We start from the raw sequence: 22,110 nt of genomic DNA on the forward strand, positions 1-22,110 counted from the left end.
GTGATCCCACTTGGAGGACTATATCCTAAGAATCCTGAAACAGTAATCAGAAAGAATGTATGCATCCCTATATTCATAGCAGCACAATTTACAATAGCTAAGATCTGGAAACAGCCCAAATGCCCATCAGTAGATGAGTGGATAAAAAAGGTGTGGTATATTTACACCACAGACTACTACACAGCTGTAAAGAAAAAGGATCTCATACCCTTTGGGAAAGTCTGGATGGACCTAGAGAATATTATGCTAAGTGAAATAAGCCAGGCAGAGGAAGACAAACATCACATGATCTTACTTATATGTGGAATCTAAAGAACTTAATAAACTGATGAACAGAACAGATTCAATGATATGTAAGCAAGGATTAGACTGAGGAATCTCAGAGCGAAGGAGGGGGACAGGTGGGTGGAGGGGGAGAGATTAACCAAAGAATTTATACGCATTTATGCATAACCCAAGGACACAGCCAAATGGTGCGGTGAGGGACTAGGGAGGGGGAAGGGGCAGCGTGGAATGGGTGAGTGGGAAGAAAAAGGGACATCTGTAACATTTTGAACAATAGAAAAAAAAAAGAAACATAAAATTTAAAAAAAGACTTCCCAGCCCTGGCTGGTGCGGCTGATTTGGTTGAGTGTCATCCCATGCACCAAAAAGTTGCTGATTCGATTCCTGGTCAGGGCATATACCCAGATTGCGGGCTGGATCTCCAGTGGGGGATGTGCAGGAGGAAGCTGATTGATGTTTTTCTCTCATATCAATGTTTCTCTCTCTCTCTCCCTCTCCTGTTCTCTCTCTAAAATCAATAAAAACATAAAACTACTCGCAATCACCTGTGTCCCTTCCAAGGTCAATGTCCTGATTGTAAGCAGATTTGTCTGCTACAAGCTCCTGTTTTGACCCACCCTGACCATTCTGGGGATGGGTCCATTTCCCATGGCAAGAAACAAAGACTATGGCTATTGCCCCAGAGACTAAAGTTTCTCCTTTAGTCTATATTTCCCTCTTTCAATTCAGCTGTCATATGAACCATATGAACCATGAGGATCTGGTGGCCCCTGCTTGCCACCTGAGTCTTCATAGGGAATGTAAACTCACAAGACATATATAGGCAAGGTGTTTCTGGGAATCCTGGTCATAATGGTTTGCCTGGAAGAGGTGGATGAGATGGAGCAAAGGGTGACAAAGGGGATGCAGGTATTTACTACCTGGGGGCCTTTAGCTGCCATTCCACTTATTCCTTTTAGTTCATCTGTCACCTGTGTGGTCATCATCTACCCACTCATTCCTCTTTTATCCATTCATCCACTGCCCAGCAAGCACTTATTAAAAGCCTGCTGCATGCCAGATTCTGCGCTAAATGCTGGGGTGCAGCACAGGATAAGAACTACCTCCTCAGGGACTTTCTCATCTTGTAAGGGAAACCTGTTGTTAGTCATCACCTCTGCAACTACAGGGCCATTTTTAGGAGTATATGATGTCTTAGATCTTCCTGACTCAGGCCACAGATATGAAGAAGATATTACTTAGTTGGTGCTACTAAAATCTGGCATTAGTACCTTCTGAGTAAATTGACCCAATGCTGGATTTTCTCTTGTGAGATTCTTTTTGAATTCTTGGTGGACCTTCTTCTACAACATCCCTTGGAGTGGGGAAAGCACTCATTGCCTCACTGCATCTGTTTCCCAGTTTCTTCACATACTCTCTTGTTGTTGAGGTCCCTTTGCTTGGTTCTTTTGGTGGGCTGATTCTTACAAAACATCTCAAGCTTGGCTCCTCTGGAGGCACCCACCTAGCCTGCACAACTTGGTATCTGTGCCCTGACAGACTGCAGAAGTAGTAGGCATTTCCCATGCTGCTCTCTCCTTTGCTCTGCCATTTGGGCAGCTTCAATTAACTTCTCTTTCAACTCTTCTAGTTGAAAGTCAGGCATCAGTCATGACTTCAGACTCCCAAAGTCACATTCTAGGTTTCTCTAAAAAAATCTCTGAGCATACTTTGTTTCAGTACCAGGGCAAACTTTCTGTAGTTCAGCACACTTCTGGCATGGTGGGTGAGGTGATGGTCTTGTCTTTAGGTGCTCATCCTCCTTCTGACTCCACAATGGGTGTATGTTTTATTTCCAAGTATAATAAATTTTAATTTTAATGTTTTTATTTTAAAATATTTTATATACATAAGAGATACATGATAGATAGATCAAAACAAAGACAAAATCTGATATTTCCAACAGCAAATTTCTCTACTCTCCCCCTATTGAATCTTTCTCCTTCTTTCTCAAAGGTATGCATTCTTTTGAGTTTTACATACTATGTTTTGTACATAGTTTATGTATATTATATATACATATACATTTCTTAGAAGTGTATTTAATAACACTTCTCACCCTAAAATTTAATTTTACCTTACCCTCTTCAAATGTGTTTGTATGTTTTATAATAAACATGTTTTTAGAATATTATCTGCATGTAATTTATAAATACACAAATGAACATTGATTAGAGTACTGGACCATTTTTCATGACTTGGAGGTTTGTAATCATGATAGTTTGGAGGCCATTGTTCTAGAAAATGGAAGAATTGAGAATTAAGCAGGGAAAATTTTTAAAAAGTAGAGGAAAAGACATATTTCTTGAGCAGGCCAGTGAAGGGAGTAGAAAGGGAAGGAAAAGGAGGTAAATGCTCAGAGACTTCCCAGTACTCAAAGCCTGCCTGAAGTCCCAAGAGACCAGGTATCACTGATATAAATCTGCCCATGTCAGTCCCTTTCAGGACCTGAAAAACTGGCTCAGCCTATCTCTGTCATTTATAGCTGGGGCAGTGGGCCTAAAGTTTGGGGTGTCTGCTGCTATGAGGGAAGCCAGTCTGGAGTGCATCATTTTCTAGTGAGCTGTTCTACTGCCATGCTTGGGGCAACTTTTATTCTGCTGACTTACAGCGTGGGAAGGTGGAGCTCAGGGAAGTCTGTTCACAGCATTTGGACTCATGTGTGTTCAATAAAACCTCATTCTCCAGATGTTCTTACTGTGGTATTCCATTCCAACTTGATCTGTGGCATTTACCATCACCCTAAATCACTGCAGAGATCCTTCCAGAATCCTTCCTTCCATCCCAAATCATGTCGTGTAATCATAGTCATCTGAAATTTTGTAGTAGGCTAGTAAACTTTCTACTCCACTCCTATAAGAGTGATAGAAAAGGGGCAGAAGTGAGAAAGCCACCCAATGCCTTTAATATTTAATCACATCCTGAGCTCTCCTCACATGAGAAAAAACATTGTAATCATCTGTGTACATGCTCCCTTTTTGTCCTGACTTCTTGGACCTGGGTGCTTGAGAAGTCCACCCATTCATCATAAAATTGACTTTTTTACACAACTCAGCCTCCTTGCTACTCATTCACATCTGCTTCTCTCCACTTGCACTTCTATAGGGAGTGTATGTGTCTGGGTTGGGGGTAAATCCCAGGACTCTCCAGTCTACATCACTGAGACCAATTTCTAGGAAAATTGGACATTGTCTGTTTTCTTCTATTTCACGTAGGAGAAACAGAATGTCCTGGTGGTCCAGGGAAAAATGAAATAAATGGAGACAAAAGAGAACAAGGTCAGAAATCGTGCTTTATTTTACCATGCTCTAATTTTAAACTATCAATGATTTAGCAATAATTATTAAGTGCTTATCAAGTACAAGTTTTTACTAGGCTGTGGGGATGACCTAATGAAGAAGGTAACACAATTCTTGCTTTCCAGAAGCTCATAATTTAGTGCAGAGATTACCCAACTTTTTCTGTAAAGATCTAGATAGTAAACATTTTTACCTCTGTGGGCCACACAACCTCTTCCGTAACTACTCAACTCTGCCATTGTAGCATAAAAGCATCCACAGGCACTACTTAAATGATTGGGGATGTGTTCCAGTAAAGTTGTATTTATGAAAACTAAAATCTGAACTTTGTTTTTTAATCCTCACTCCAGGTTATTTTTTTCCATTGCTTTTCAGAGAGAGTGGAAAGGAGAGAGAGAGATACACATCGATTGGTTGCCTCCCTCACATACCCTGACCAGGGCTGGGGACTGAGGTTGCAACTGAGGTACATGCCTTTGGCTAGAATTGAACCCAGGAGCCTTCAGTCCGTGTGCCGACGTGACACTCTAACCACTGAGCCAAACCATCTAGGGCAAGGTTGTCAGCTTTTTAAAGTGCCAGAACAAAGTACCTTAAAACAACAGAAATTTCTTCTCACAGTTCTGGAGGCTAGAAGTCCAAAATCAAGGTGTTGCAGTGCCAGGTTTCCTTCAAAACCTCTATGGGAGGAATTTCTTTGCTGCTTCCACCTTCTAGTTATCCCAGACATTTCTTGGCTTGTGGGGGCATCACTCCAAGCTTCACCTCTAACTTCACATCACCATCTTCCTTCTGTGTCTGTCTGTATACAAATCTTTTATTATAAGGACAACAATTATATTGGATTAGGACCCACCTTAATCCAGCATGACATCATCTTAAATTGATTACATCTGCACAACCTTATTTCCAAATAAGATCACATTCACAGATACCAAGGGTTAAGGCTTCAATGTATCTTTTTAGGGGACACATTTCAACCCATAATAGTCTGCTCTCTATTTCCCCAAAAGCCATGTCCTTCCCACGTGTAAAATACATTCACCCCATCCTGACATCCTCAAAAGTCTTAATTTCAGCATCTTTATTCCAAAACTCTCATATAAATATCCTCAACTCAAAGTCCCAAATCTCATGATCTAAATTGTTTAAATCAGCAGTAATAAGTGAGATTTATTGTATGAATTATCCCGAGGCAAAATTCTTCTCCATCTATGAAACTGTGAAACTAGACAGCAAGTTATGTGCTTCCAAAAACAATGGTGAGACAGACATTGGATAGACATTCCATTCCAACAGGGAGAATTAGGAAGAACAAAAGGGTTCATGGGTAACAAGTTTGAAACTCAGCAGAGAAAATCCCATTGTATTTTTTTCACTGTTTACCTTTGCAAATTTTAAATGAGCCACACAGGAGGAAAAAAGGTTGCTGGACAGAGATGCCACAGTTATAATTTGAAGTCGAGAGTAGGGATGAATTTACTAAAAGAGTGGAGTGAAAGGGAAACTTACCCTTCAGGTCTACAGGCAACATTTTTTGTTTAGACAGGCACCATTCACTTCCCTTTCTTCTGATGAAAGTAGCCTAACGTCCACTCTCCATCCCAGTCTTTCAGATGTTGCAGGCTCTACACTCGGGAGGACATGGGACTCAGGCCTGGCTAATCAGAACAGCCATGATGACATTGTCCAAGATGGCACTTGATTCAGTCAGAGCCAATGAGATGTCATTTGCAACAATGGAAAGTCCATTGAAAAAAAAGGCAAGATCTTTCTGAGCTTCAGTTAGGACTTCAGCTGGCAGCCACTTAGCTCATCTACAGAGTGGGAGGACCAAGCCAAAAGGCTGGAGAGACCCCAGTCAGGAGGGCATTATTTAGGGCCTTAAATCCAGCTGTACCTGAAGGTAGAATACTCCTGGACCATTTTGTTGTGTGAGCCAACAAATTCTATGTTTGCTTAAACCAGTTTGATGCAGGTTCTTGTTGTTGTTGTTGTTACTACCACTTTCTTCTAAAATAATCTTGAGTGGTCTATGATCCAAGGAGAGGATCAGCATGATTATAGTGGAAAAGCCCAAGGCAGAATTGAGATATGGGTTGCTGTTCCAGCCATGACAAAGGTATCTGAATTGTGTGCTTTTTTCCCAGCCTTTCTGTGCCCCAGTCTCCTGTTGTGCAATAGTGGCTTCAATCTTCAATCCTCACAAGTTAACTTGGTACACCTTTTTATTAGTAGAGTAGCTAATATAAAAATGAAAGAACACAAGTTCAGAGCATATACAAGCTACAGCATTTTCTAAACCACAGCCTGGGATGAGTTATCTCACAGAATCTGCTACTTTGATTGTTTCTCATTGGTTGTCTGTGAATTTGGACTGCAATTTTAAAAAGCTGAACTACAACAGGCTCTCTGTGACACAAAATACCTTGTTAACTTAGCACAAGTTATTATCCATTGAGGGCACTTTTAGGCTTAAATGTTTGCATGATAAATGTTTGGGTGCTCTGGTATAAAAATTATCCTGAGCTAAAGAAAAGCTCTCAGATTTTAAATCCTTTTTTTAAAAAAATGATACAGTAAGCATGTTTGTCAAACATATTGACATATTCTCTTTTTTACAGGACACATTTGACATTTTTGTAAGGGCCTGCCACTTAGGGGTTAGGTTTGCAATGTGGGTGGCTGCCACCAGGAAACATGAGTTCCTTAAGAACCAACCAGGTACAGATAACATGATATTAATGAACATGGAGTTAGAAATTGGGGGATTTTAAATAACTTTAAGTCTTTGATTAAAAAGCCAGTAGAAAAGGAAATCATAACTTACCACATATACATAATGAAATATAAATTTATAGTTAACTTGTAAAAAAATTGTGTATATACACACGACGGTATTAACTAAATTATAATTGTTATTTATTATCATTTTCACCATCATCATTGTTTTGGCTTTTCTTCCCTACCAGGCTAAATTGAAAACAAATTTCCTTTAAAACTAAATTGTTGGGGGAGGGGGGAGGACATTTAGAAGCTTTATATAGGAAGCATGCACTACTCTTGGGTTTCACTTCTGGCTCTCTGGAACTTTAGAGATTTTTTTTAGGATTTCCCAAACCCAGCAGGCAAGGTTGTTCCCCTAAGCGCAAAACATTCAGGTGAGATAAAGCTTGAAAAAAAGCACATTTAAGAATATATGACTGTAATTTGCCATGAAATAAAAAGGTTCATTTGGGTTCTTGTTCTTTTGTACAAGCCACACCTCTGGTATTCACGGCAAATGAATCATGCTTTAATTTGTTCACAGAAGACCATAGTCCTCAACACCCTCTGCATTCAGACAGATTTATCCAAATCATTTGGTATCCAGTTTTTTCATAAAGCTAAGGTGGAGAGGTGATATTTTGAGGAGCTGGTAGAAGGCTGCATTGCAGGATCTTTCTCCTTACTTTCCTAGGTGGTCTTTGTCCTCACACCAAGTTACCTGGCTTCATGTCCACAGAAAGGTCAATTCTCTAGAAACCAGTCCCCTGTTGATTGTAATTCATTAGCCTCATCCACTTAGAGATCAAGAAGTGGCAGGTGTGTGGAGACAGCCAGGCAAAATGTGAGAGTTGTTTTGACAACCTCACTTTCTTTCAGTCCCTTTTCCAACTATTGGTTCTCCCCTCTCTGCCCACAATAGCGTCTCAAAATAAAAACACCTTACTTTTAACAAAACCCTTTCACTCAATGTCTGTGCACTCCTCTAAGGTACATAAGGCATCTAGTACAATTGCCTTTTTGCAGATGAGACTTTTAAGTTTGGCAAAGTAAAGCCTCAAATCCTGGACAAGAACCTAACCATGACTGCAACTCTGGTGTGCATTCCATTCAATTCAAGGAGACTGAGGCTGTCAAAGAGTCCCCCACTCTTGTCCTAACAGCACCATTCCACATGCTCCATACTAAGTCCAAAATCACAATTTCCTAATGCTTCTCCTGCCCCCAAATCTTTTCATGTCTATTTTGTTGACTGAAGTTTGGTAAAACTCTCTGACTTCAAATTTATACTGTAGATAATCATAATAACGTTCCAAGTCAAAATAGATGAAGATTTACTGATAGTTAATTTAGTTGGTTCCACACAACCATAGCTCTAACGTGAAGTCACAGCGTATATTTAATTTCAAGTATCTTTTCGAGAGGCGTTTAAGTCATCTCAAGTCAGAGATCCCTTCACGTCGGGAAAGGCCCTCAGACTTGCAAGTTGCCTCTTCCGGGTGCTTTTTGCCCCTCTTGGAAAAATTCATCGTGCAGTGTGACTCACTTGGCTCGCTCACGCCCCTCGGTGGAAGGGTAAACCTTGGCTGTTCCTGACGCCAGGCACACGGGGGCGCGAGACCGCAGTGGCTGCCGAGAAGGAGGCGAGGCGCCGCTCTTGCCCTGGGGACGCATACGTGCCCACGTCCTGAGGGCCTAGCTTTCCGACTGGAAAGTGAGGGTCTCACGTGACCGGCGTATGTCCGCTGCCTTGGAAACGCCGTGCACCGGCGCGCGCGCAGCCACAGAGCCCACGGGGAGCCTCGCAGCGCGGGAAGGGGCTGCTCCGGGATACGATGTTGTGCACCGGAAGGTTGGGAGGCCTAGCAGCCAGGGCGTCGGCTCGGCCGCCGGGGCGAGCGCGCCTGGGAGGCCTGAGAGCCGAGCTCCGGGCCCGAAGGGTCAGCACCGGTTGGTCTCCGGTGGGTGCCGCATTCAACGTGAAGCCCCAGGGCTTCCGCCTGGACCTGTTTGGCGAGCGCCGGGTGAGCGGCGCGGGCGAGGGCTCCCTTGTTTACCGGGAGGAGATGGGCAGCGAACGCAGGTTGTACAGTAGGTGGTTGGTTGCGCGCTCGGTGACCTGCTAGTCACCTCTTTGAGGGGCTGGGTTAAAGGGGGCGGGTAGGTCTTTAGTGGTTCCCTCACCAAAGTTTGGGTCCTAGGACCTGTCTCGATGTGAACCCCTTGCTCCACGTGAACTTAAAATAGTTCACCTTGGAAGTGAATTCCGCTCCTCTGGTTCCACTCTCTCACATTCAGCCCTAGCCCCTACTAAAGTTAACTTTGTTCCAGCTCGACACTTGTGCAAAAGAGGCCTCGCCCTGTGAGTTCACATCCGGTGTCAAGTATTCTTTTTGCAACGACACACATGCCTTCAGTGCTGTCATTAGTAATTGCACTGATGCCTGAAATTCCACTAACTTTTTTCAAAGCTTTGGGCTCTCTTGTTTTTCTTCTTAAAAAATCCTCTTGAGAAGAGGTTAATTTCCTATACTGCCATGGAATTGTTCACATTGACTTCTTCCTTCAGGACATTACTGATTGAATACTTTGGTTTCTATTCATTTCTATATCCCCACTGCCCAGCATGATGTCTGGCTTCAGTAGTCAATAATATTTACAGAATGGCTGAATTAAAGGTGAATAGAAGGCAGGCTTGAAAGGAACTTACCTGATGCCTGTTCTAATTTGCTTTTGTGGATTTTGCCCACTTTGGTTTCTACTTTTACTTTTGCCTGTTTTATTTCTTCATTATGCCATTTACTTTCATATAAAGTGGAGTCTGGAATATGGTTGCAATAAAGTTAATGGTGTTTTTATTTTATTTTATATCCTTCATTAGCTTTGTCTATTTTCAAATTTTTGTATGAAATTTGCCACACCAACTTTCATACAGGTAAATAATGTTGGTATTAACATAATTGGTGTGAGGAGAACTACCTGTAAGTTCTGAGCAGAGAGAAGTGAAGAGTAAGGTTGGTTTGGGGTGGATGAAATAGAACTAATTTTATCTTTGTTTTTCTTTTGTACCTCATGATTTTAGGTACTGAAACCAGATTTTCAAATATGTGAATTGGCTTTTGACTGGAAAAAAAAGAGGTTTATTTAGTTTTTTAATATTACCATAACTTGTAGTCTGAGATTCAGAATTCCCAAGGGTAGCATGGAGAGGTGTACATAGAAGTGGAAATAGCCTGTACTTGACCAGATGAAATCAGTATAAAGATCAAGTTTATTTTTGGTTCTGATTCTACTCTGCCCCCAACTGTCTTTATTTTTTTCAATTTCTTAGTATGGTTTGAAGAGAGGTTAATAACTTCCTTTCTTACGATGCCTGAAAATTTTACCTTGTGGTATTTCCCAAAATTGTCTTGTTAAGCATCTACAAAGTTAATTTACAAAATTCAGCATCGGCTCCATTAATTTTATTCATTCCAGTTCCCTATGTCTTACGCACTATGTTGGACAGCTGGTTAAAATGATGAAGGGTCTATTTTGTTTATCAGTTTATTTTGTTCTTTAGATTCCACATATAAGTGAGATCATATGATACTTGTTTTTCTCTGCCTGGCTTATTTCATTTAGCATAATATTCTCCAGGTCCATCCATGCTGTCCCAAAGGGTAAGAGATGCTGCTGCTTTACAGCTGCATAGTATTCCACAGTGTAAATGTCCCACAGGTTTTTTATCCACTCGTCTACTGATGGGCAGTTGGGCTGTTTCCAGATCTTAGCTATTATAAATTGCACTTCAGTGAACATAGGGGTGCATAAATTCTTTCAAAAAGAAGAAATACACTTAAAATTTTTTTTAAAAAAAATGATGAAGGGCAGGGTTCTGCCTCTAGGAGCTCAACTTCTCAGGAGAGAAGACTTTCAAACAGATGAATTGCAATACAGAAGTATGGAGAAAGTGTGGGCTTTAGAGGTGTAGGGAGCCCATTCAAGTTCTGGTTTTCCCACACTTAGTTAATCTCGACCTTTTTCTTTACCTCTTAAGTGTCTCTCATCTACAAAAGGTGAATGGTAGTTCCTACTCTGGGATTGTGTGGTTTAAGTGAGCGACCTGTATAAAGTACATAGTACATAGTACTTGGCATGCAGTAAAATAAATGTGTGCTTTCTCCCTGCCTTCCTGAGTGCTGAAATAAGTGTGATTGAACTGGTCCAAAAAGATCATTCCCATGAGATTAGTGATTTTTGTCTTTATTAAGATATTTAAATGCTTTTGGAAACTATAAAATTTACTGCCAATTTTAGTGTGCTGTGAGATATGTATTGTCATCCCCATTGTGCTTTATGCCTAGGCTGAGAGAAAAGCAGACTAAAGTCACACAGCTACTAATGACTATAGCTAACATCTATCAAATCTAATCTGTGTGCCAAGCATTCTTAAAATGTTTTGCTTTGTTTTCTAACAGTTATTATCTCATTTAATCTTTGTAACCACTTTATTATTTAGGTTCTGTAGTAGTGATAGGGCTTGATTTTGAACCCATATCATTTTATTATATTTTATAAATTAATTAAAAATTGAAGAAAAATTACACTCTTAAAACATGGGGTAAGTGATGTCTGTGATTACAGATATTATAATTATATGATGACCAACAAAACCCAAGATTTTCTTTATGAAAATAGCATTTATACATAATACCAAAAAAATCATATTTTTAGTAATAAATTGGAAATACTCATTGAATTTCAGGGTCTTTTTGGAGTTCCTGAGCTCAGTGCCCCAGAAGGATTTCGTGTTGCACAAGAAAACGCCTTGAAAAAGACAGATTTGCTGGTGGCCCGTGTGTGTTCTGCTCCGCCTGGGCCACAGACCGTGCTCATCTTTGACGAGCTTTCTGATGCTTTGTGCAGAGTGGCTGACTTGGTAAGATTTGGTGTAAGACTTGTAATTCCCTCTCTACCAAGCTGTTAAAATGTAAAGTTTATTAGGTTTAATATTAGACTGTAAGGTTAAAAATGTCTAAACATTTTGATAACTTTTGTGTGTAATTTGTTATAGTGAAGTATGTCATTAAGAATGGGAAAAAAATGTAGGAAATGGTGATATTTAGAACTTGTTCTTTAATATGTATATTTAATAAAATATATATGTAATATGTAATAAAAGAATGATCACTCATATGGCAAAGATTTTTTTTGTATGACTAAGGTTCTTTTTTTTAATAATTTTATTTTTTAGTTACAGTTGACTTATATATGTCATTAAGAATGGGAAAAATGTATAGGAAATGGTGATATTTAGAACTTTTACTTTAATGTGTATATTTAATAAAATATATATGTAGCCCGGCCGGGCGTGACTCGGCGGTTGAGCGTCAACCTAGGATCCAGGCGATCGAGCCCAGTTGTGGGCTCGATCAATGGCTCTCTCATCATTGATGTTTCTCTCTCTCTCTCTCCCTCTCCTTTCCTCTCTCTGAAATCAATAAAGATATATTTAAAAAATAATAATAAAATATATACATGTAATATGTAATAAAAGAATGATCATTCATATGGCAAGGATTTTTTTGTATGACCAATGTTCTTTTTTTAAAAAAAAATTTTTTTCCTTTTCAGTTACAGTTGACATATAATATTACATTAGTTTCAGGCATACACCCAAGTGATTAACCATTAGAAACTTATTAAGTGATCATCCCAAAAAATCTCATACCAATCTGACACCATACATAGTTATTAGAATGTTATTGAGTATCTTCCCTAGGCTATACTTTACAGCCCCATGATTACACTGTAACTACTACTTTGTACTTCTCAATCCCTTCACCTTTTTCACCCATCCCCCGAACCACCCTCCCATCTGCAAGCCATCAAAGTGTTCTCTGTATCTATGAGTCTGTTTCTGTTCTGCTTGTTCATTTATTTTGATTTTTAGATTCAATTGTTCACAGATATGTATTTATTGCCATTTTATTCAATTTTTTATCTTTCTTTCTTCTTCTTAAAGAAGACCCTTTAACATTTCATGTAATACTGGTTTGGTGGTGATGAACTACTTTAGCTTTTTCTTTTCTGGAAAGCTCTTTATCTGATCTTCAATTCTAAATGATAGCTTTGCTCAGTAGAGTAATCTTGGTTGTAGGTCCTTGCTTTTCATCACTTTGAATATTTCTTGCTACTCCCTTCAGGCCTGCAAAGTTTCTGTTGAGAAATCAGCTGACACTTTTATGGGTGCTCCTTTATAGGTATCTAATTGCTTTTCTCTTGCTGCTTTTAAGATTCTCTGTTTGTCTTTAACCTTTTGCATTTTAATTATGATGTGTCTTGGTGTGGGCCTCTTTGGACTTATCTTCCTTGGGGCTCTATGTGCTTCCTGGATTTGTATATCTATTTCTTTCACCAGGTAAGGGAAGTTTTCTGTCATTATTTTTTCAAATAGGTTTTCAATTTCTTGCTCCCTTTCATTTCCTTCTGGCATCCCCGTGGCGCAAATGTTGGTATGCTTGAAGTTGTCCTAGAGGCTCCTTACAATATTTTCACAAATTTTTGGATTCTTTTTTCTTTTTGCTGTTCTGATTGGGTGTTTTTTGCTTCCTTATATTCCAAATTGCTGATTTGATTCTCAGAATCCTCTACTGTTGATTCCCTGTAAATTATTCTACATTTCAGTTAGTATATCCTTCATTTCTGACTGGCCCTTCTTTATGTTGTTGAGGTTCTCACTAAGTTGCTTGTAGTTCTTCTCACTAAGGTCCTTGAAGTTCTCGGTAAGTTTCTTGAGCATCCTTATAACCATTGTTTTGAACTCTGTACCTGGTAATTTGCTTGCTTCCATTTCATTTAGTACTTTTTCTGAACTTTTCTTCTGTTCTTTCATTTGTGACATATTTCTTTGTCTCTGCATTTTGACTGCTTCCCTGTGTTTGGTTCTATGTATTAGGTAGAGCTGCTATGTCTCCTGGATTTTGTAGAGTGCCCTTGTGTAGTAGGTGTCTTGTAGGGCCCAGTGATTCAGCCTCCCCAGTCACGTGAGCTGGGCACTCCAGGTGTACCTCTGTGTAGGCTATGTGCACAGTCCTGTTGTTGAGCCTTGATTGCTGTTGGCATCACTGGGAGGGATTGAAATCCAGGCCAGTTGCTTGCAACTACAGTGGAAGAGCTGCAGTGTAGGAGCTGACCGTGTGGAGCAGGACTGGCTTCAGTAGGACTTTGGAGCTCACCAAGTCCGCCCCTTGAGTGTGTAACACTCCTGGATATGCAGGGTTGTAATCTATCTTGGTTTGAAGCTGACCACTGTGTGCGCTGGCTCTGGAACCTCTCAGGAGATGCAAAGTCAACTGTTGCATGTGCCCTGCCTGGGCCCACGTGGCACGAGCTACAAAGCAATCTGTAGATGACTGCTACTTGTGGGGGGCTTGGAGGTGCCCAGGAGAGGCCAAACTGTAAACCTTGGCAAGCTGCTGCAAGTGCTTTGCCTAGGGCCACTCATCAAGAGGTATGGGGCACACTGAGGCCAGATGCTGCTGCTTTGACAGATTTTAGGAAAGTCTGAAGCATAAACCAAGACAGGCATTCATATGGAAAAGCCACTGCAAACAGCTTGGGTGGGGCTGCAAATTGGTTAGGGTAGGATCTCAGGGAATCACCAGGGCAGGAAAACAGTGGGAGCCAGGTATGGTGCCTCCTTGTGGGCTCTCTGGCGGGAAAAGCTCATCAAAGGAACAGTGGCCTCTGCCAGCACTTTTGTCTGGGAGAAAGCTGCCCCTCCCCTCTCAAGTTCTTGCCCTGATGCCAGACAATTTAGTTCCTCCCCATGTGTCCCTGGTTCTTTTCAAGCTGTTGCCCCAATGCTGGAGCTCCAAGGGAGTGAGTCAGAGTAAGTCCAGGCACAAATCCTTTAAGAGGAACTGCTTGGGACTCCAGCAGCCTCTGTCTTTCTTAGCCAAAAACCCTGCTGGTTTTTGCAGCCTAAAGATATGGGGACTTCTCTTCCCAGCACTGGAACCTTGGGCTGAAGGATGTGGTGTGGGGCTGGGACCCCTCTCTTCTCAGGGGTGACTGCCACAACCAAGACACCCTCCTGATTAAAAAATGCTGTATGTGGGTTTGGGATCAGCCCAGTCCACACCTCTGCCCCTCTTGCCAGTCTCAATGTGGCTGCTTCTTTAATTCTCTAGTTGTAGGACTCTATTTGGCCAGATTTCAGATGATTCTGAATGATGGTTGTTCTGTAGTTTAGTTGTAATTCTGATGTGGTTTTTGGAAGAGGTGCGTACCGTATTTACCTATGCTGTCATCTTCCATGACCAAGATTCTTTATTTATGAAAACTTCTTCCAAAATTCTAATAGAAATTTATCTGTTTGCTTACAATACAATTAAACTCATAAAAGTCAGTTTTTATAAATCTTTTATGGAATGCATTTTGTAATTAAGAGTAAGGTTTTGATATCAAACTGATTGTGTTAAAGACATTTTTCCTTAACCTTTTGAAGTTGAAATAGAAGTGTACCTAGGTTTCTTCACCAGATACAAAATCCATTGCTGAGACAGAAGGCATGATTTTGTTAGCCCAAGAGAGTCACATCTTGATTAGTCATGTCAGTGAAGGTGACTGTAGTGGTTCACATAATGCAAAATTGTGATCACTCATGTTGCTGTCTATTTGGTATTGGACTGTATATAGCTCTTTCTTCACATTCATTTAACAGTGAGCACCTACCATGTGCCAGGCTCTGTTCTAGGCACTTGGAATGCAGTCGTGATTAAGAGAGATACAGTCTCTGATCTCATGGAGCATTGTGTTAACTTTTGAGATCTCGCTAGGCACCAGGCCATGGTAACCACTTTATTTGGATTAATTGATTTAAGCTTCTCACCATATCGGATTTTCAGATGAGGAAAGAAAAGCATTGAGAAGTTAAATGATGTGTCCAAGGTTAAGTAGCCAGTGAGATGGAGCTGGGCTTTGAGTCCAGGTAGTCTGGCTGCAGAACTCATGTTTTTACTTGCCCTCCTAGGGGTTGGCTGGCTGCTCAGGTTTGATGAAACCTTACCCGGAGAGGCTGGGAAGCCATTTAGCCTCCCCATCATTTAAAAAAGTATTTATTTTAAAAATATATACAGTAAAATTCACTTCTTCGGTGGTGATGATGATACAGTTCTATGAATTTAACTCATTTTTTATGTAGCCACCAGCACAATCAGAATATGAAAATATTCTATTACTCCAAAAAAGCTCCCTTTAAGAATTACACCAACCTCCCACCTCTTACCTCTGGTAACTACTGTTCTCCATCTTTATAGTTTGTCTTTTCTAAAATGTCAGGTAATTGGAATCATGTACATACGCCTTTTGAGGTTGAATTCTTTAACCCAATTTAAAACCCTCTTCATATTTTGTCCTCCCAAATTTTCATTTTCCCATACACCTGAATTGAGCAGTAACACCTTTCGGATGATCATACAATCACAATAAACTTCCTAGTTTTGAGAAAGTTCGTAAAGTATCTTGAAAGGTTTTTTTTCAGGAGTGATTGAAATACGTTGTGGGCCCCTGGTGATCAGGTCTCAGTTTTAGTGGATCTTGGTTCTGTTCCTTTAGTAAGTGTATGCAAGTGCTTTGAGTGATGGAAATAATATAAGATGTGCTGTCAAAAAGGAGGTCTTGCATCTTCCCTGCTGAATTTTGTCACTAACACCTGCAAAAGAAAATGTCAGTGCTCACTATGTGTAATCAGCTGTTGGCTTTTGAGGTAAAAAATCCCAGGATTCACTCTTTATTTGTTGTCTTAGCCTCCATCTTTTTTTTTTTCTTCTTTTTTTTTAAAAATATATCTTTATTGATTTCAGAGAGAGGAAAGGAGAGGGAGAGAGAGAGATAGAAACATCAGTGATGAGAGAGTCATTGATCGAGCCCGGAACCTGGACATGTGCCCTGACTGGGAATCGAACCCCAATCGCCTGGATCCTAGGTCGACGCTCAACCGCTGAGCCACGCCCGGCCAGGCTTAGCCTCCATCTTAATTAAGCAGTCAGTGTTCTAGGACTTTTTCTACCTTTTTGCTTTTGCTCTTCACTAAAAGATTTTAACTTCTCTGTCCTATAGATTATCCTATTTGTGAAGGTTTTTATATTTATGAAGTGTAGTATCACATTAAAATCTAATATATGTGAATCTTTGGGTAAAAAAATTTCAAAGAACCTTCTTTCTTTTTGAATTTTTAAGATTTTTAACCTGCCAGTAAGCTTAATACCGTTATAAGACAATGATTTTATAAACTGTATTTTCTACCAAGAGGTCATTTTGTTTTATGTTTTTTAATACAGTTGCTATGTAACAGTATTGTTTTTCTCATCGCTATTACAAATGAGTTTTAAAATGTATTCTAGTGTTGCCTTGGCAGGTGTGTCTCAGTGGTTAGAGCATCAGCCCACACACCAAAGGGTCATGAGTTCAATTCCCAGTCAAGAGAGCATACCTGGAGTGCAGGTTTGCTCCCTGCCCCCAGTCAGGGAGTGTGCAAGAGGCAAACCATTTGATGTGTCTCTCTCATATTGATGTTTCTCTCTCTCTTTCTCTCCCTTCTTCCCTCCCTTCCACTCTTTCTGAAAAAGCAATGGGAAAAAAATATTGTCAGGCGAAGATTAACCGGAAAAAAAAAAAAAAAAGAAAGAAAAGAAAATGTATGCTAGTGTTTTAAATTTTAATATCAATTATTCTGCAATGTGTAAATTGGTAATTTATACAATAAATTGTTAATTTCACATAGTTCATTTTCAGGTGCTTTCCTACTGTTATTGTTACATAAAAAGTTGTATAAAATATGGATTTAAATGTTTTTCATTAAGAACTATTTGATAATAAAATTAGGAAATTTTACTTGTGGTGATCTTATTTTGTTATACGTCTAACATGTTGTTTTCTTGGAGAATGAAAGAAAAATTATGTAGTGTTTTTTATTTTTCTGCATTTTTTTTTTGCAATGTGCAATTAACATGAAAAGTAATATCTAGTTTTACATGATTTCATTAAAACAAAAGAAACCTTTCTCAGTTTAATTCTAAGGCCACTATAGCACCTCTTCAGCAGTGGTAGCTTTCTTTGTGCCCTTTAGGCTGGGACTAGTAATTTATACTTACTAAAAGGGCTATAAAGAGAGAATGTGCCTTTGTTTTCTGCACAAAGGCTAGAATGTAGTTAAATCATTTCTTGAAACTAGTATGTGTCAATTTTTTAAAAAAAGAAAAGCCTCTAAGGGGTGTCCTCTGCTTCCAGATTAGCATGTGAGAATCATGTTATAGATGAGTTTAATCAGAAAGTCTTAGAATATGTGAACAAGTCTGCTGATTTGAACTATAGCATTAGGAAGAATTCACTTGGTATATATTTATATTAGAAGGAGAAACACTTTTCTAAAAGAAAGTTAGTAAAAATATTAAAGTCTTTGGGCTGATACAAACTTGGTACCACGGAATAACAGAATAATGTTCAGAAAGAAGCTGCTTTGCCCAACTAGTTAGGAAAATTTTAGTAATGGAAATGCATAGGGGAAGCCAAATGGCACATTTTAAAATAGGTTTTCATTTCGCCCTTAGATCTTGGAAGAAAGCTTTCCATCAAATTCCCTTTTGGTTTTGTCTTTTCTCTGTATTAGGCTGATTTTGTGAAAATTGCTCACCCTGAGCCAGCGTTCAGAGAGGCGGCGGAAGAAGCTTGTAGAAGTATTGGCACCATGGTAGAAAAGTATGTTCTCTTCCCCCTTCGTTACAATATTGGGTGATGCAGTTTTGTGAATTTGTGCTCTAGGAAATGTATCCATGGGGCTTGTCCCTCCCCAGCAGGGCGGGGGATAGTGTGTGTGAATATTGCAGAACTGCCCCGGGTGATGGGCAGTAGGGAGGGCCCAGGGGGCAGGCAGCTAGCTGCTCTCACCTTCCCTGCATAAACATTGTAACTTTAGGCTAGTTATTTGTCTTCTCTGTCACATAGTTTCCTTGTCTATAAATGGGGTAATAAAATGATTTGCCTCTGAGGGATGTGATGAAAATAAAATAATAAAGTGCTCGTAAAGGTGTCAGGAACATAGCAAACCTTCAGTATTCTTATTATCATTGGTTATATTAAGTAAGGTTTTTTTTAGTATTTTAGTAGCAAGTTGGAGTTTCTAGACTATCATGTGATTCAATTGTGTAGATGGCTCTGGACCACAGGGCAAGAAGGCAACATTATCTCTACACAGTGGCCTTGCAGTCCCTGTGGATTTGGAATTAGGCACATCTAGAGAGATCCTAACACTATCTGGGAGGGCTGAGGCTATGATGAAGTGACTTATTTAAAAGTGATTTTGAGGTAAATTTAAATACCGTAAGCCATCTCTGAGAGCTCCATGTTGCTTGTGAAAATAACTTAGAGGTGGACAGTTCTATATTAAAAAACACTTAAGTACATGATGCCATGCCAGAAAGTGTCTAAAGCTACTGAGAACACTGGGCTCACCTAGCATGAATTCACAATCAAATATTCAGGCCCTGTCAGCACAGGCAGACTTTCACAAAGCAGAATCTGGAAGGGGAGGAGGGCGAGTGTGGAGGTGGCTTCTCTAGTTCAACAAGGCTTCCCAGAGGACCTGATACTCCAGGATGCTCTGTTGCTGCTTTCCCCACTGAGCATAGTGTGGTGTCTTTGGGACAAGGCATGTCATTTTTGTTATTGCCATTGAAAATCAAATTGTTGAGTGGGATAAATCTCGTCCCTGCAGATTCCAGACACTGAGCATGAAGAAGGGGCTGAAAGTGGGGCCTCCTTGAGAGAAAGAGAGTATAGCCTAGGGAAAGGCCCCAAGATATGAGTCAGAGTCAAAGCTGCGGGCCACCTGCCTGAGGTGCCCTGAATGCTGTATGGTGCCCAGATTCTGTCTGGTTTAATGGACTTGGGCTCTTAACTTGTGTGCGAGTACAAAAGGGAATCCTGTTGGTAGTGAAATGATATCAAGGTTGTCTGCCCAAAGTCTTCACCTGAATAGTGTTTTATCTTTTGTTCTTCATCACACTCCTCTGCTGCCCTGAGGCCAGCCCAGGAACCCAAAAGTAAAGTCACCAAACAACTCATAGCCTTCACTAGAGCTTGATTTTCCATTCTCACTGAGCACTGTGGCTCATTCTCTTTTTTGTTCTGAGTCATATCATAACTAACTGCTTCAGTTGATCTATGAAAAATACAATGCTTTTAGGTGCATGTGTAGAATTGACTTATTTTTCAGTAGTGTAATAAAAGCCTATAAGTAGGTGTGTTTTTTAAAATTAATGCTGGATGTAGACTAAAGTATAGATGTTATCTGAGGATCTTACGCCCTAAGACATGTGTGGGAGATTTGCTCAAAATCTGAAGAGGATACAGTTCAGGCGACCTCTAAACTGCTGCTCTTTTGATATGGACTATCTCCTTAGGTGAGGAGGAGGTAGACAACTAACCACAGTTTTATCCCAGTTTCCTTGGATGGACGCCTAGGGGTGCAAGAGGAGGTGGTGTGCCTGCTTTTGTTGAGTGTTTATTGATTAGAGGTGACTGACAAAGTTCCCTTGGTGTTCAGGGTGGCCCATGAGAGTAGTGGCAACAGAAATCCTTTGATTTATTTAAAACTGCAGGGTTTTGATTGTGACCTGACTAGAGAACCTGACCATACAAGAGCCTGAGTAGGAATTGGCAGATGGTTCATATAACCTTGCTCTTCCCTAAAGATCAGCAGGCAGGGAGTACATTGTGCCTAGAACCAGCTCACTAGCAGTGTCAGGGCTTCTTGGCATCCAAGGAAAAGGGACTCAAGACCTGAAGGTGGTACTGTGGGGTTGGGTTGAGAGCAGTACTCAGGTACGGGACAGCCAAGGGCAGGCTGACAGGCTATCTAACGATAGCTAGGGTTCATTAATATGGGGAGTGTGTGCTGTACACACATTATCTCATTTAACCATTAAGGTGACTTGAGGTCTAACTAGCTGAGGGGTTCAAATAACTTGGTGAAGGTCACAGCATAAAATTAGGGCCTGTGTTGCAGCCTGAGTGTGTGGGTCTGAAGCCTATAGCCTTGAGTTCTCATAGTGTAGGCCTGCTGTTCTCATCTAGATGAGCAAAGGTCACCTGGGGTCTAGGGTACTCAGTTCAGAACTACAAAATCTTTTGTGTTTGTTCATGCTCCCTTCCATCCTCACTCCTCTCCTGACTCCAGAACAAATGGCTGTTGCATATTGTTAACTGGGACTGGTTCTCAATGGCAGTGGGGTCAGTTAAATCACCAGTTACCACATTCCTTACCCCCTGCTCTTAGGGCTCCACCTGCTGACTGACTTTAAATTTATCATTTTACCTTCTGAAACAGTTTGTACTTCAACATTTTGCCCAACAGACTGCTTGCCAGTACACCAAATATGATTATTCCTAGTCCAAATGAGGAAACAGAACAAAACTTGAATCCTTTGGTCTCTGGCATTAGAATCTCACATCATTCTCTTGATGTAAAATCAAAGAGAAGGTATTAGAAAATCATTTAATTTTTTTTTTTTTTTTGTGTAATTTTTCTAGGTTGAACACAAATGTGGAATTATATCAAAGTCTGCAAAATTTACTAGCTGATAAAAAACTTATGGATTCCCTTGATCCAGAAACCAGGTACTCATTTCCTTGCATTCATAATGATGGTGACTATAGAGGTGAGACTGGAAGATTCTCCCTGGGTATTTCCCTACCCACAGCCCCCTGGGTCTGGAGTGTTTCTCCACAGATTTCTATATAAGACTCCTGCACTTTCTTTAGGACTCCACTCAGATGGTAATCTCCTCCAAGAACTTTGTAGGAGGTCATGTGCTTAATCCCCTTTGTTTTTCTTCTTAGTCTTAATCACTTCCAACATTAACTTGTTTGTTAATTTGTTTATCATTTTTCTACTTCACTAGACTGGAAGCTCCGTGAGAACGAGGATCTGGTTTGTTTTGTTCACTGCTGCATCCTTGCACCTACAACAATAATGGCCTATAGGAAGTTTCTAACCAATGAACAAATACCTATAAACAGTTGATAATTACACTTAGCTTCATGCTTAAAGTTCCATAATTGATACCATCAGGAGATATTAGCAAATTGATTATATTTACTGGGTAGATATCAAGAGCCTTCAAATGATTTACTGTGGTTCACTAGGTTACTTTTATTAATCTGAATTGAAAAGGCTTTTTCTAAGTTAATACATAAAAATATCTGATATAGGACTTTGGATATCATATTTCTTTGTTCAAATTTATTTATTATAAAATAGGTGTTGTAGGGTTTGTCATTAACCCACTTAGATATTATTTGTGTCATAGCACAGAGATTAACATTTTTTCTTACCTGTTTCTACTTATCTACTTTTTATTTATGGGACACTTTCTTCCTTTGACTCCTTGATTCTTCCTCCACCTGCTTCCTTCTCTCCTTTCTGTCTCCACATGTGACTTGTGACTGCAAGTGAAGCCCTACTCAACAGGGATCAGTTAGTTGATAATGGGGACTTGTGTTAACTTGGTATGTGGGTACCATGATGTATGACTAGCACAATGTGGCTGTCTTGAGGGATGCTTTCACCTGATTGTCTGGTATGCATATGTTTATTTGGTCCTACTGTACTTCATTGATCCTATGCTAAGTATATTAGTAAAGTTAGCTGTACCATCACAATAGTTTGTCTTTA

At 40.1% G+C, this 22,110-nt stretch overlaps 1 protein-coding gene across 1 annotated transcript in view; it reads left to right on the forward strand.

Moving 5' to 3' along the window:
* Positions 1–8,039: 8,039 nt before the first annotated feature.
* Positions 8,040–22,110, forward strand: part of MIPEP (mitochondrial intermediate peptidase) — a 182,471-nt gene continuing 168,400 nt past the window's right edge. Inside the window, exons 1-4 of the mRNA XM_081127366.1 lie at positions 8,040–8,413; positions 11,137–11,310; positions 18,046–18,134; positions 20,967–21,053. Of these exons, the coding sequence (XP_080983492.1) occupies positions 8,225–8,413; positions 11,137–11,310; positions 18,046–18,134; positions 20,967–21,053 (539 nt within the window). The 5' untranslated portion in view covers positions 8,040–8,224. The remainder of the gene's footprint in view (positions 8,414–11,136; positions 11,311–18,045; positions 18,135–20,966; positions 21,054–22,110) is intronic.

Source organism: Miniopterus schreibersii (genome assembly GCF_964146895.1).
Source record: "Miniopterus schreibersii genome assembly, chromosome: 2".
Lineage (NCBI taxonomy): Eukaryota > Metazoa > Chordata > Mammalia > Chiroptera > Miniopteridae > Miniopterus > Miniopterus schreibersii.